At 44.4% G+C, this 14,724-nt stretch overlaps 1 protein-coding gene across 8 annotated transcripts in view; it reads left to right on the top strand.

The window, feature by feature from the left end:
- Window positions 1-14,724, top strand: part of rols (zinc-RING finger and ankyrin repeat domain-containing protein rolling pebbles) — a 469,239-nt gene that overhangs the window by 374,243 nt on the left and 80,272 nt on the right. For 7 of the 8 annotated variants that reach the window (XM_075892151.1, XM_075892148.1, XM_075892146.1 and 4 more), the window contains 4 exons: window positions 3,912-4,100; window positions 7,072-7,164; window positions 8,264-8,374; window positions 8,992-9,057. In XM_075892151.1, coding sequence (XP_075748266.1) covers window positions 3,912-4,100; window positions 7,072-7,164; window positions 8,264-8,374; window positions 8,992-9,057 — 459 coding nt within the window. The remainder of the gene's footprint in view (window positions 1-3,911; window positions 4,101-7,071; window positions 7,165-8,263; window positions 8,375-8,991; window positions 9,058-14,724) is intronic. The other variant, XM_075892147.1, reaches the window with a different exon arrangement.

Genomic DNA, 14,724 nt, shown 5'->3' with positions numbered 1-14,724 from the left:
GATATGCTCGTCGTACAGTCATGTTATGCCATACCAAGTTTCGTATTGATACCATTATCCAAAGGGCCAGGATAGCTAAATGTCGTAGGCGGCTATATAGACAGACAGACAGACAGACAGACAGACAGACAGACAGACAGACAGACAGACAGACAGACAGACAGACAGACACAGACAGACAAACAGATAGATAGATAGATAGATATGCTCAAAGTCGCCAAAGCTCGCTAAGAAATGCTTCGCATTTAAGAAGTGGAAAGACGAAACAAAGTCTTTAAATGAGCTTGCATTGGTCCTTGCACATTTGATTTCAATACGAGAAATCCCGGCAGCACTCTAGATAACCTTAGTTGTAGAACAGTTCTCAAAAAAGGTTCATCTACATCACGCAGAAAAAAAAATTGACAGATCCCACGTACAGTGGGAATTGATGATGTGCGAAGCACGAGAGAGGAAGGTTGATATGACACCTTAAAATCAGCACAACGTTACGAGAGGGACGTAAATTATGCCGTACATGACTTCCATTTCATGATTACCATGTTTGAACGTGTCATTTACCTTCGTCATCTAATCATGTCACCTGATACCAAATTTCATGTATGTGGAGCAAGCAAAACGGCCGCTAGCGCGCTATGAGCGTAGCATGTAGTCATGTTTTACATGACACGCATATTATTATTATTATTATCATGTTTGGACCTGTCACTTAAACTCAAGGTCCATTCACGTAATGTAATGCCAAATTTGGTCTATGTGGCACTAGTGTAACGGCCGCGTGCACGCTACAAGTGTAGTATATGTAGTCACGCATGTCCTGATCATTATGTTTGGACGTGTTATTTACCTTCGTCGTCTACTGACGTCACGTGATACCAAATTTGACATATCTGGAGCTAGCGAACGACCGCGAGGGAATCGTTAGCGTGGTATGTTGTCTTGTTATTACATGGCACGCACCTGATGATTATTATGTTTGCACCAGTCTCATAATTTCGTTATTCAATGGAGTCTTGTAGTACCAAATTTGGTACAAGTGGAGCTAGCGAAATGAAGGGCCCAATACACTCCGAAGTAATGTTGACGTGCGCGCACGCTGGGCGCAACGACGCTGCGCTAGCAAAACGCGAGCACTCTATAGTCTGACGACAGGCGCCACCGACGCAACCGGCGGGAAATGCAACATGCCGCATTTCGCACCTATGATGTTACCCAGCTCTACATGTGTTCTGTGGCTACCAGACAGCACTGCCTCTCTTCGCCTACCCGCTTAAAGTCTATTTTGCCCTCATTGTCCCTAAACCCCAGTGCTTTGAAAAACTCTGCACCATCATCCTGTACTATAGGATGAAGTTCTTTACAAAACATTATCAAGTGTTCGACAGTTTTCTCCTCCTTTCCGAAGGGGTGTCTACCCCTTCGTATTTGGCCCGATATGTCTTGGTTTGCAATACTCCCGTCCTGGCCTCAATCAGTAGAGAACTACCCCGAGTATTATCATAGATCCTTTCCTTGGCGATTTCCTGCTTAAATGTTTGATAGATTTCTAGCACGGACCTCTTAATCATGCCAATTCTCCACATGTCAGTCTCCGTTTCCTTCACCTTCTTCTTAACCGATAGTTTTTTTTTTCTTTCGCCCTCTTGCTGTTTTCCAAGTATTTACCCATCAATTTCCTGGTTCGTTTTCTCTATTTTGTATCGACATTCTTCATGTACAAGTAGCTGAAAACCTTTCTAGCCCAACGCTTCTCCCCAATTTCTGTCAATCCCTTCTCAAATTTTATCTTGCTGCTAGCTTCCCTGCCCTCAAATGATGTCCATCCTATATCACCTTGTACTCCCTGATTTGGTGTATTCCCGTGAGCTCCTGAAGCAAGCCTACCTAATCCATGTTGCTTAATTTGTAATCTTGCTTGAACTTCTGATCTCATGCACAAGACCGCATTGCCAAAGGTCATACCAGAAACCATGACCCCTTTCCATATTACTCTCACAACATCATACCTATTGTAATTCCACAGTGCCCTATTTTTCATCACTGCTGCATTCCTGTTATCTTTAGTCGTTACCTATATTTTGTGTTCCCTAAGGTACTCGGTCCCATCGCTTTCCTATACAACCAGATATTTTTATTTATCTGTTATTTCCAGCATGACCTCTTATATCCTAAGCTCACTACCTTCGTTGTTATAGAAATTACGACTGCTGATTTTTTTTTACTGAATCTGAAATCTAACCTATCTCTCTTATTACCACAGATGTCCATCAATCTCCGCAAATTTTCCTTGTTGTCGGCCAATAGCACCATATCATCTGCGTACATCAATGCTGGTGGTGCCTGTTCAATGAGTTTTTCGTTTTCCTTGTTTGACGAGAGAGAGGTTGAAGCAAAGTCCACTTCCCTCTAATTTGGCCTCTAATCCTTGTAGGTACATCATGAATAACAAGGGTGACAGAGGACACCCCTGCCTAAGCCCCCGTTTTACCTCTGTGGGCTTGGATACCTGTTTTTTCTTCTTTATAACTATGTACCTTGTTACTTTTATAGATATCCTTTAAAAGATTAGTAACTCCATCTCCCACACCTACTGTGTCCAGTATTCCCCACAAGTCCTCTTGAACCGCGCTATCGTACGCTCTCTTGGTATCCAAAAATGCTAGCCACAGGGGCCTGTGTTCCTTTTCTGCTATTTCGATGCACTGCGTCAGTGAGCACGGATTGTCTTCCAACATCCTGAGTTTCTGAAACCCATTCTGCAGTTCCCCCAGCACCCCCTCATCTTATATCCATGCCTGCAGTCTTTCCTTTATAATCTGTGTCGCCAGCCTGTAGACCACTGATGTCTCTGTTATAGGACGGTAGTTGTTTATGTCAGCTTTCTCCCCTTTCCTTTATAGATCATGCTCATCCTGCTAAGTTTCCATCCATCAGGGACTTCATAATCGATTATTGTTTTGCTCACTGCCTCTCTAAAAGTCTGTTTAGACTTCGGACCCAATGTCTTTATCAGCATAATCGGAATGCCATCCTCGGCATTCGAGGATGGCAAAAATCGACCGTGGCAATTTTTCGCCTCGGTCGATTTTTTCACCCCCTATAGCAATAGTTGAAACTTGAGAGTTTCCAAGGCCTGGTAGAGCATGGAGGAAGGAGTAAACCATTGAATAATTTGAGGAGAGGCTGTTACATCACATTTTGTGAAGCCGGAAGTAGGGAAGAGTAGAGGACTACACTCAATTGTGGGCACGCTACGGCGGCTCGCACATGCGCAATGGAAGTCAGCGAGAGGGAGTCCCCAGCGTGTCCGGCGCCTCCCTCTTGTTGGCCCAGGAGGCGCCGGTGTTCCAGCCATTGTTGTAGGCGAGACGCCGGTGTGCCAATTTGTCCCACAACCCCCCTGCAAAAGCACGTGACTTCCGCCTCATGTCTTAAAGCGCGTTCAAGCTGGAGCTGTAACAACCACAGCACCATCTTCTAGTGGCAAGCACAACAACCAGTCATTGGTGAATCAGCGGCAAGATTACCACTCCCACCCTATAGTTATCCCGCCCCCTTCAAGGCGATTACGCTTGGCTTCTTACGTGATTGGCTTGAAGAGGAGGCGGTTGCAGTCTTGCCGCTTGTCCCATATCACAAACAACTGCCCGTTTTGCTCGCCACTAGGAGGATGTGGTTGCTAGCGCTCCCGCTTGAACACGCCACAAGGAGCTGCCGCGCAGCGTGCAAGTCACGCGCTCGCGTGTTTCCTTTTATAAAAATCGACACTGTACGTGAGCACCACAAGATTTTGGTGTGCCAAGTTAATGTTCTTTGTAAGTGCTGTGTCCTGGTGGTTCAGCTTGCATGGAATAAAAAGGGCTGACATGTGGAGAGCCTATGTGTTTACATGGTGGCTTGCGCATGCGCAGACCCACGTACGGTGCGCAAGATGATGAACGAGCTGGTGGTGTCTCCGCCGGCCGGCCGCTGTCCTACGTGCCAGGTGCCCTTCGACAAGGGAAAGCGACGCCGCATCACCGAGGACTGCGGCCATGAGCGCTGCTACTACTGCATGCTCAACTCCGACGGGCCAGGATGCCCCATCTGCGCTGCCGAAGGTACATTCGCTCTCTTCGTGAGGTGATTTAAAACAGCAAACTTTGTGAGTTGGTAGCGGAACATGAACAAATACATTTTCTCTGCTTAGTGAGAAGGAGCAGCTGACTCCATTACAAAGGCATTCTAATCATCATTTAAAAGAAAGGAAAACATATTGGCAGATCCCACGTACAGGGGGAATCGATGATATGCGAAGCATGAATGATGAAGGTTGATATGTTACTTTAAAATTAGCAGAATGCTACAAGGCAGGCATAAATTATGCCGTGCATGATTACAATGTCATGATTATCATGTTTTAACAAGTCATTTACCTTCATCGTCTATTAACATCACGTGATAACAAATTTTGTATATGTAGAGCTAGCGAAACAGCCGCGAGGGTGCTATAAGCATAGCATGTAATCATGTTTTACGTGACATGCATGCCATGATTATCATTTTTGGACGTGTCATTTGCCTTCGATATCAATACCATCATGTGATATCAAATTTGGTATATGTTGGGCTAGCAAAACCACCGCGGGCGCGCTATTAGCGTAGCATGTAGTCATGTTTTAAATGACACGCATATTATGATTATTATGTTTGGACGTGTCATTTAACTTCGTCTATTCACTTGACGTAATACCAAATTCAGTAAATGTGAAGCTAGTGAAACGGCCCCAAGTGCATCATGAGTGTGGCATGTTGTTATGTTGCATGACACGCATGTCATGATTATCGTTTGGACATGTCATTTACCTTTGTCATAAATATGATTGTGTGGTACCAAATTTGATATATGTTGGGATAGCAAAACGGCCACGAGCTTGCTATGAGTGTAGCATGTAGTCATGTTTTACATGACACACATATCATGATTATGATGTTTGGACGTGTCGTTTACCTCCGTCGTCCGTTTGCATCACGCAATACCAAATTTTGTATATGTGAAGCTAGGGAAACGGCCGCGATCGCATCATGAGTATGACATGACACGCATGTCATAATTTTTATGTTAGGGTCTGTCACTTGTGTTCTAACATAACACGCATGTCATAATTTTCATGTTAGGGTCTGTCACTTATGTTCGCCATGCAGTCATGCCATACCATAACAGTTTTGCACTGTTTCATGTGAACGAAACCACGGCAAGAGCGGCAAAACCATGAAATGTAAATCATGACATACATGTCATGATTTTTCATGTTTTGACTAGTCACTTATGCTTGTCATACAGTCATTTTCTGCCACACCAATTTTGGTATCGATACCATTGCTGAAACGGCCAGGAGAGCGAAAAGTCATAGGCAGATGGATAGATAGATAGATAGATAGATAGATAGATAGATAGATAGATAGATAGATAGACAGATAGATAGACAGATAGACAGACAGACAGACAGACAGACAGACACAGCACGCACGCACGCACACACACATACATACATAGACAGGCAGACATACATACACACACACGTACATACATACATACGTACATACATACATACATACATACATACATACATACATACATACATACATACATACATACGTACATACATACATACATACATACACAGACAGACAGACAGACACGCTCAAAGTCACCGAAGTTCACTAATTAACGCTTTGAATTTAAAAACAGGCACATTCATTTTTGAATTTGTTCTTCCTTTTTCTCCAACCGGGTCATGCTGCCCTTTCGCAAATTATGCTCGAATGATTATTTATTACGTGCAAACTTGTGAGAATAGATAGTGGGTGCCGAATAGGTTAAGTTAAGGTACGTTATTCTCGACCTATTTAGAAACTTGTGTCAGGTAGCACTTTTGGTCAGTAGTGAGGCTCGTGGAATGTCTTTTTTTTCATTTATTCAATACTGCTAGCAACACTTTGGTCGCCAAGGTAGGAGTAGTTGCAGTGCAGTGAATGGTTAGATTAGTTACAAAATATTGTTATGTTACAAGTATGAAATAATAAAGAAATATATGAACATTAACAAGATAATCAATTAGCAGTGAAATCTAAGTTAATGATTACAAACAACAAAGTACACAATCACTAAAAAAATTATTGAATATTCAATAGTAAGTGAATCAGTATCCAGTAAAAATAAACAAAAAACATACCCAGCAATCACAAGTAGGTAACAATAGCCGACAAAACGGAATCAGACTTTCGCATGTTTACCCCCTCATGTTTATTCAGCTATTGTCCTAGGTAAAAGAAAACCTTGTACGCATTTGCTTTGCATTGAGGTTTGCCGTGCATGATAGGACACTATGGTCTTTGGAATGGATGTAAAAGTTTTTCTTGGCTTATTGCTTGAAATGGCTAGTTTTGATAGTTACACATTCTGAAGGACTTGTTAATCAAATTGACATGATTTGATTGACATGTGGGGTGTAACATCCCAAAGTTACCGTATAATTATGAGACACGCCATAGTGGAGCGCTTCATAAAATTCTACCACCTGGGGTTCTTTTACGTGCACCCAAATCTGAGCACACGACTTGTATATTTATTGTAATTGTTAAAACGTACCTTGGAAGAAAAAAAGAAGTGCGACTTGTTCATATTTACGTCCAGCGGTAGTATATCTAAATTATTTTCGCTTTCACTCTACAGGCTACTATCTAATCTATTGAGGACATAGTGCAAGTTTCTGATCTGTTTTGGCTGGAGCAGTTGTACTTCGCTATATCTCTAGTGTTGGGATAACGTCCTTGGTAGGCCCAAGATGGTGAGGGTCTCACAGCAGCAGGACAAATTCGTAACTATGTCTTCTATATTTGTAGCTCACTCCAGAGCCTGTTAAAATTGATATCGTGCGTGTTGAGAACATTTGGACTGTCTTTTTTTAATCTCTTTATTTTCTCCATCTTTTTTAACTGAGGGGATAAACCTGCCTGCATATTGTGTGCTCAGTATTCTTGTCTCGCTTAATGATGCACTCACTTTATACTTTGTTTGCTTTTTGACAGCCACGAAACCTCCTAGCAACCAGTCCAGGCCTCGCATGAAGACCAATGGACACTTCACCACGTTCATGCAAACCCGCAACCCTCATACAAGAGGTATGGCAATTGAAAACACGCGCGTATACCTGTTCAAGTGGTGAAAGCGATGGCCGTAGTTACTGGTCTCACTCGTCATTTTTGTCCCATTTTCCTAAGCATGCATGCTACTTACTCATAAGCTTTTGTAGGGCCCTCTATCAGGGGCGGGGCTAAGAATCACCTTTGTTGGCTGAAAAGACACGCCGCTCACAACAGCCTGCCTTTTGTCCTCGACTCTCCGAGTGGAAAATGGATGCTGTTGGAGTGCAACATAATTCGGCCGCGATTACTAACGAGGCCGCATTCCTTGCCACCTGCTACTTACACAGCAGCTGTTTCTGCCTGAACTCACTGCTGACATCTCGCTTCCTGGTCAACCATGGTCAGCTATCTTTCATGAAGCTAAAGTTATAGCGACACACAGTGATAAAACCACATGAGAAATAATTGAAGCATATAATATAAAAAAAGGGACGAACAATGCTTTAGTGGGCCTTCTATTGCCCTACATGATAGCGAGGTTAAGTTTTTAGATAGGACGATATATTAACATTTATGCTGTTGGGGAGTACATGTGGGGTGTATCAAGGTTTTTTTATTGTTCAATAATGTCAGCTGATCTGCTTTTTGCCTTAGTGTGGTCATTAGGGTGTGAAGGTTGAAGCGTTCTTTTTCATGTTTTTCTAATAAAAATTCAGTTGCGAGTCAGCGCTGTGGTTTCTTCCTTCTTCTCTTGTGTCTGCATAGTCATGTGCTGTGTTAAAATATGTTCAATAACTATGAATGTTAGGTGCAGTGTTATCTCAACTTTGTTGTTGGAGGACGTTTACTTATGTTTTGCTTCAGAGTCAGCTGTAAAAGTTAGTTGCTGTGCTATCTCAACTCTGTTATAGCAGATTGTTTAATCCCAATCAATGCTTTCACCAAACACAAACATATTTCGAGGCCTTGTTGGGAAACCCATCCAACGGCTTGTGCTGCTCTAGCTGACGCTCCCTTTGGTAAAGACAAAGCATTAAACTTGCCCCCCCCCCCCCCCCTTCTTTGCAAGCAAAACACCCTGTCGAAACCCTTGAGTTTGCCTTTACAAGATGAGACGCTCCTTTCAACTTTGCAGGTTCTCCGGTGTCAGGCATGGCCAGTCCGAAGATTAGCCATATTTCCTGGAAAGACCGGCAGATGACAAGGCCTTCCACTGTTAGCGTAGACACCCACAACGCCTTGTCAGGTGAAGAAGCTGCTTTTTGTATGCTTGGAGCGTGTGTAACAGACCATCTAAATTGTGCTGCGGGAGACCCGGTAACAGATGGGATTGTTGTCGGTAGTTTCACTAGCAAGCGAGCAACTTCTATTTTGCTGTCTTGTGGCGAGCGTGTAACGGGAGTGTGACTGTGAATATAGAAAGTGCAATCTAGCAGGAAGTCGTATGTCACCTTCCCCTCTTTTTCTCTGTTCTTATCTAGCTCATTATTTGAGTCCTTACTTTTGAACTATTGGAAGGACTGCTTTGTACCTTATCTCTCTGTGTGTGTAGTTATTCTAACTTAAGCCTGTCATAGAAGCAGCATTTGCACAATAGACAGACAGGCTTATTATTTGCGAAGATAAAAATATTAGTGTTCCTTAACTTGGACTGTATTGGGTACCAAGTAGCTGTTGAGAAAGTTAATGAGGGACCTACATCCACTTTTGGTGGCGCACTTATAGCTTTGTTATCGGCTTTCGAATCCTTGTCACCCACAGAAGATGGGTACCAAGGTTTTGTTTTAAAGCGATTGCAAGACTAAAATTTTCCGAATACTGCTCATGTCCTGAATTACCACTGTCTTTCATCCCCCCTGGCAGACTTGGCCAAGGTCCAGCACTGGCCAATGAATATGGTCAGAAAAATAAAATCTCTATGGACCGTAGGTAAATACCAGTCACACCTTTGGCAAGCAGTCTAGCGGCATGCTTTGCAGTGATGTATCCTCGGCAAATTATTTTGTAGGGGTCAAAGAAAGGGACCCAGCATGCATAGCCATACATATGCACAAAGCACTAATTCTGCACGTGTCGTAGTAGCTGCCTGCTTAGGCCTTACCAGCACAAGTGTGTTCACCGCCTGTGAGATTTGTGTGAGCCACGTGCGCATGAAGTTGTTGGCTGTACTGCTTGAGACTGATCTGCAACACAGGAGACAGTGCGACGTGCGCGGCGGGACTTCCGAGTACAGGCGAATAATGTTGTAGTGCTTCTCAGTGGTATCTTTAAAATTAGTTCCAATGCTGTAACTAAATGTGCTAATATGCAGTATTAGTGGTGCACTGCTGCCTCACCCAAGCGACTGTGTAAATACCAGACTGTGTAAATAGTGCAGTTGTAGGGATTACCTCTCTTTCCTCCCCATACCAAATGGTGAGGCCTGCTTGGAGCTAAGCAATATGGGGGCATAGTCAGATACTGCGTCTGAAATGCCTGCTTTAAATGGCGTGCAACACATCAGTAGCTATAGTGCACATATCAGTGGTACCTGTGCGTTTAACTGGGAGTGCACAAAACCTTCAGAAATAGACAATTAGCGTAATATTTGCTTTTTCCCAGGCTATATATTTTATACAGTCAACGTCCGATTTCCCAGATGTCTCAAATTTCGGACATGCCCGATTTCCCGTACTCATCTGTGGCACCGTTAAGTTCCCCATAGAGTCAATGTAATAAAAAGTTCGAAATTCCGGACGCTTATAGCCTTCGGCATCCGATTTCCTGGACTTCTTATTGTTAACCTCTGACCCAACGTCACCGCCGACGCCACCATTTCAGTTGTTTTCATATCCTCGAACACGCCATACTCGCATCGCAGATATAGCCAGCAGCACTGCTGCCAACCGCGGCACCACGGCGGGGCTGCCGTAACCTCGAAACCTCACGTGTCAATTTGTTGCCAGCTGTAGCTTTGCAACTTAGCCAAGCCAAACCTCACTGTGTTCGTTCACGTGTTGTTTTGTCAGCTGTGTGGTTGTGTCCTTGTTTGCTGCTGTGCGCAATCTTCAGTGATCATGTTGCCCGACCTTCAGCATCCATCGAGTTTCCATGTGCTTTTCGCATCCATGTGCAGCATCCATGTGCTTTTCGTCGAGCGAATTAGCCGTTTACAGCGATGGCACCGACGGCTCCTTCGTCTTTGTCCATGCCTTCAAAGTGCACAAAGCCCCCTCGCAGGCTCATGATGGAGAAGAAAGCCACCATCACTGAACAGGTCCAACACGGTTGGTCGTAGGTAGAGGTGGGGAGGTAGTTCGGAATTTCAAAGCACACTGTTTCGGACTTCATCAAAAACAAGGCGAAGCTCTTGGAAGTGGCTTCCAAATCAACCGGGGCTGGAAAGAAGAATGCTAGCCAGGGTGTTTACCCGAAGCTCGAGGAAGCGCTCGTCATTTGGCTCAGTGCCATGATTGCTAAGAAAATCTTTGTGTCAGGCAACATCCTAAAGCAGAAAGCAGAGGTTTTCGCCCTTTAGATGGGCATGAAGGACTTCAAGTTCAGTAGTGGATGGCCTCACAATTTTTTGAGCCGCAAGGACTTAAAGTTAAAAAAAAGTGGCGTCATCGACGATTTCGTTGTCGCCGAATATAGGAATGGAAAGCTGCAGTTCATGCTGCAGCAGTTTCTAGCTAATGATATTTTCAACTGCGACGAAACTGGACTGTTCTACAAGCTGCTGCCAGAGAAAACACTTGCATTTGCTGGTGACCCCTGCCACGGCGGCAAGCACAGCAAGGAGCAGATCACTGTCCTCGTTGGCAGCAACATGTCAGGCAGTGAGAAGCTTCCGTTACTAGTAATAGGCAAGTCAAAGCATGCAAGATGTTTCAAAGGGGCAGTGACTCTGCCTGTTTTCCATGAGGCTAACAAGAAGGCGTGGGTAATGCAGCAGTTACTTGAAGTGTACGTGCGCAAGCTGGACAGAAGGTTCGAGCAGCAAAATCGTTCTGCTGTTTTTAGATAACTGTGCTGTGCATGGCCACATCAAGGACCTAAAGGCTATACAGATTGAATTTCTGCCACCGAACACCACAGGAATCCTGCAGCCGATGTACCATGGCGTGATTCGGAGCTTGAAGCATCATTACAAATCACACGTGCTCCGCCGCATGGTGCTCTGCTCCGACAACAGGAAAAGCTATGCTGTTGACCTCAGGTCTGCCGTCGGCATGCTAGTCGAATCGTGGAAAGCTGTTACACAGGTGACTCTGCGGAACTGTTTTCGCCATGCGGGCTTAACACTTGATGCTGACAGGGCCGTCTCGCCCCAAGTGAACGCTTATGTGAAGAACTGCCATGCGCGGATGTTGCCTTCGACGATCTGCACGCTGCCAGCATGTAGATTCGAGCCGGGTTAACCTTTGAGGGCTTCACGGACGCTGACAAAGACCTCGAGCTATGTGCGGACTTGACTGATGACGAAACCATTCATCAAGTTACAGAGGATTCCGACGACTCCGGCATCGAGAACGAAGAGCCATCTCCTACTCTGCCAACAAGCTTGGAGTTGACGTGAGCTCTGATGACGCTGTTATCGCTGTACAGCAGCAACATGACGTTAACTGAAATTGAGGCAGACATGATTAGCGGCAAGTGTAACGCCGTGCAAAAGAAAATAGGCAACTTCTTTGCACCCAAGTGCTGATCTATGAGGTAGCAGCAGCCACGTCGGATTTTTTTATTTTTTATGAACGACTCTTTTCAGAGCCACCTAAATGGTGCATCGGCTGAATTGAAAATGGGAGTCTTGTACTCCGGCTGTTGCCCTCTCCGTCAGGGAAGAATACCAACAAAAAAAGGTTCGTATTCAGGTGCATTCGTTGTTCCGGACGTTTTCGCAGTCCCTTGAAGGTCTGGGAAATCGTACGTCAACTGTATATGTTTATTTACTGACACTTTTTCAGTGCTTCGTTGTACTTTGTACGATATTTTTTTTCAATAAGTCTTAGTAACTTTCACCAGCGCCACCTATAACGGCCAGTTAGTCATAAAGTTGGGAAAACAGAGCCTGGTATGAACATTGCTGCTGCAGTAAAATGAACAAACATCATTCGTATACTGCTGGGTGAATTTATTGTTACGGTGAAGGATTCTAGATTCCACCACACAAGAATTTGAAAGAATGGCAGGCTGTTATAACTTCTCATTTTCACATGGGCATATACTGCACTCTTGTGCATGGTGTAGATTTTTCCACTGCACTATTTGTTTTTGCTTCCTTGAATTTCGTTTTGTATTTGCAATATGCAATGATTAATTTAGAATGTTGCATGAGTGTTTTAGAACTTGCGGTCCTGTATCTCCCTCTCTTTGAGTCTTAGTATTTTTTAGTAGCTTTTGTGCTAGCTCTCTTGGATATTTGGGATAGAAAATGCACATTTTGCATGGCATCAGATTCGGACTGTCATATGCACTTAAGTGTGCAAGAAGAGCGTTGTTCAGTAAAACAAATGTATAGTGAGGCTTTCAGATTTTGTGGCTCTACCATCCTTGCAGCGAATACGGACTTAGATCACACAATCTCATTTTACGAACGAAGTTCCTTAAACTCGCATAATGTCTGTTGCTATCTTCGTAGGTCCCCATCGACTGTGCAGTCAAGTTTTCCTCACTGACTGCAGCGCCAGAACGCAAAACTTAGTTTATCTGCCTGGCTTTTTACAGTTGCAATACTGAGACGGGGTTGGTGAAAATTGAACGCGATGCGTGCGTCTATCTCCCTGCATTAGCGGGCTGATTGTAACAAGGATACCCGGAGAATGCATCTGTTTTCTGCACGCACCTTACGATCAATGTCAAGGAACTTGAGACGGGGCGAGAAATGCAGCTTCCTCTGGTCAGTGTATGGTGCCAGAGCATTCGTAGTGCTCATATGGTTTAAAAAAAATTATGGACCATCTCCCCGAAGGGAACTATGATAGGATGCGAAGCAGCAGCGGTACGCATGCTGTTGACCCGGTTGAAATGGGCATCGAGGCGGATGCTAGAAGAATGATTTGAAGCAAAACTCGGTGTAGATTTTACTCGAATAAAAGTTTCTTTTAAACGCAAAGACTAGGGAGGCGGGTTGGGTTTCATGCGAGTTTCTTTGCAGATAAATGAGCTGGAAGAGTGTTTCCACTTGACGTGCGGTCGAGCGTTGCGGGTGGTGGAGAGGGTTAAGCAAGAGAGAAGTGTGTCGCGAGCAGGCGGAGGAGCAACACCAACTATATATGTGTATTGGGAAGAGCCAGGAGCTGCTGCGGTTGAGGAAGAGAGTGACGACAACCTGCTGCTGCAACTTCACCTATTTGGCATTGTTACAACAACTCTGATGAGCGAATGTGGTGTGGCACGTTGGCACGAAGACACGGAGGGATAGCGTTACATTTCAGGCTAGTTAAAGAGCTGCTTCGCATTTAAAAAATAAATCACAGCATATCCACGGAGTGAATGATGATGAGTAGGTTGAAGTGTCCATACATCCATACATGCAACCATGTCTCCAATCGCGTTCGGGAATGCAGACGGCGCGCGGTTAACACTGACAAGAGGTGAGCCAAGAAAGCTGAGTGTAAGCGTCTTCAACGCGCCCGCTGCTCTGCTTCGTCCATGCCCCACCAACGATCCGCCACGTGCAGTGACTATCCAGGAGACTGAAAAGGCACACGTTCTCCACGTACCCAGACAGAACCCACGCAGCAGCCAATTGGAGAGTAGCAGTACAGCACCATTTAGAATATTCTCACCCAACTGCAGTTTGTATGTACTTCTGTGAGACAGCGCCGTCTAATATACTGTTGGTGAGAGACTGCCTTCTTTTTTTTTCTCATCTCTTCTTCTTTCTGTTACACGTGATGAATTGGACTACAAGGAGCTTCACCCTTAAAATAGACCGTACTCTGTTCATGCATGCATTTTGATGTATGTTCAGCGAGTGCCCATTGAGAGGTGGTCTCCATTCTTGCATGATTGGACACAGCGACGCTACGCAAGCAAACCGTGGGTCTGACGTGAGGCGCGACCTACAAGACTGGTGTCTGTTAGCGCACCCTGGTGGCTACCTGGCACTGTCGTAAATATTTAATAAACATTTTGTAATCGTCCAAGTATCTTTGCTCCATTATCAGCGTTCAACTCGTGGATCAGCTTTTTTGGCAACACCCTTTTGTACAGTTTCTTCCTTGTCACAGTCGTGCATTCACATCTTCTGATGTTGCATGTTTCGAGATATGGATCAATAACGTGCGCATAGAAATGAGAGAGCGGGAGAGAAAGCGAGGTGTGTATATAGAAAAGAAAAAGTAAACATGATGTTTTCACATGGTCAGCAGTGACAAACTGACGTACTTGTAAAGTTCGTGATGTAAATATTAACATCATACGCCAGGTCCCGACTAACTTAAGCCTTTCTAAACTAGAAAGCACGCGTATAGTATATGTGGCCACTTATCGAACGGAATTCTTTGTTCTGTTTGCATATTCGGTTGCTTGTGGGTGTGGCTTACAGAACGAACTATACAGGTCACCCAGCTGAGTAGTGTAGCCTGTACCCGATAACTGAATATACATTTT

This window comes from Rhipicephalus microplus, chromosome 4 (assembly GCF_043290135.1).
Source record: "Rhipicephalus microplus isolate Deutch F79 chromosome 4, USDA_Rmic, whole genome shotgun sequence".
In the NCBI taxonomy this organism is placed as follows: domain Eukaryota; kingdom Metazoa; phylum Arthropoda; class Arachnida; order Ixodida; family Ixodidae; genus Rhipicephalus; species Rhipicephalus microplus.
This window is presented reverse-complemented; position numbering and strand designations above follow the sequence as displayed.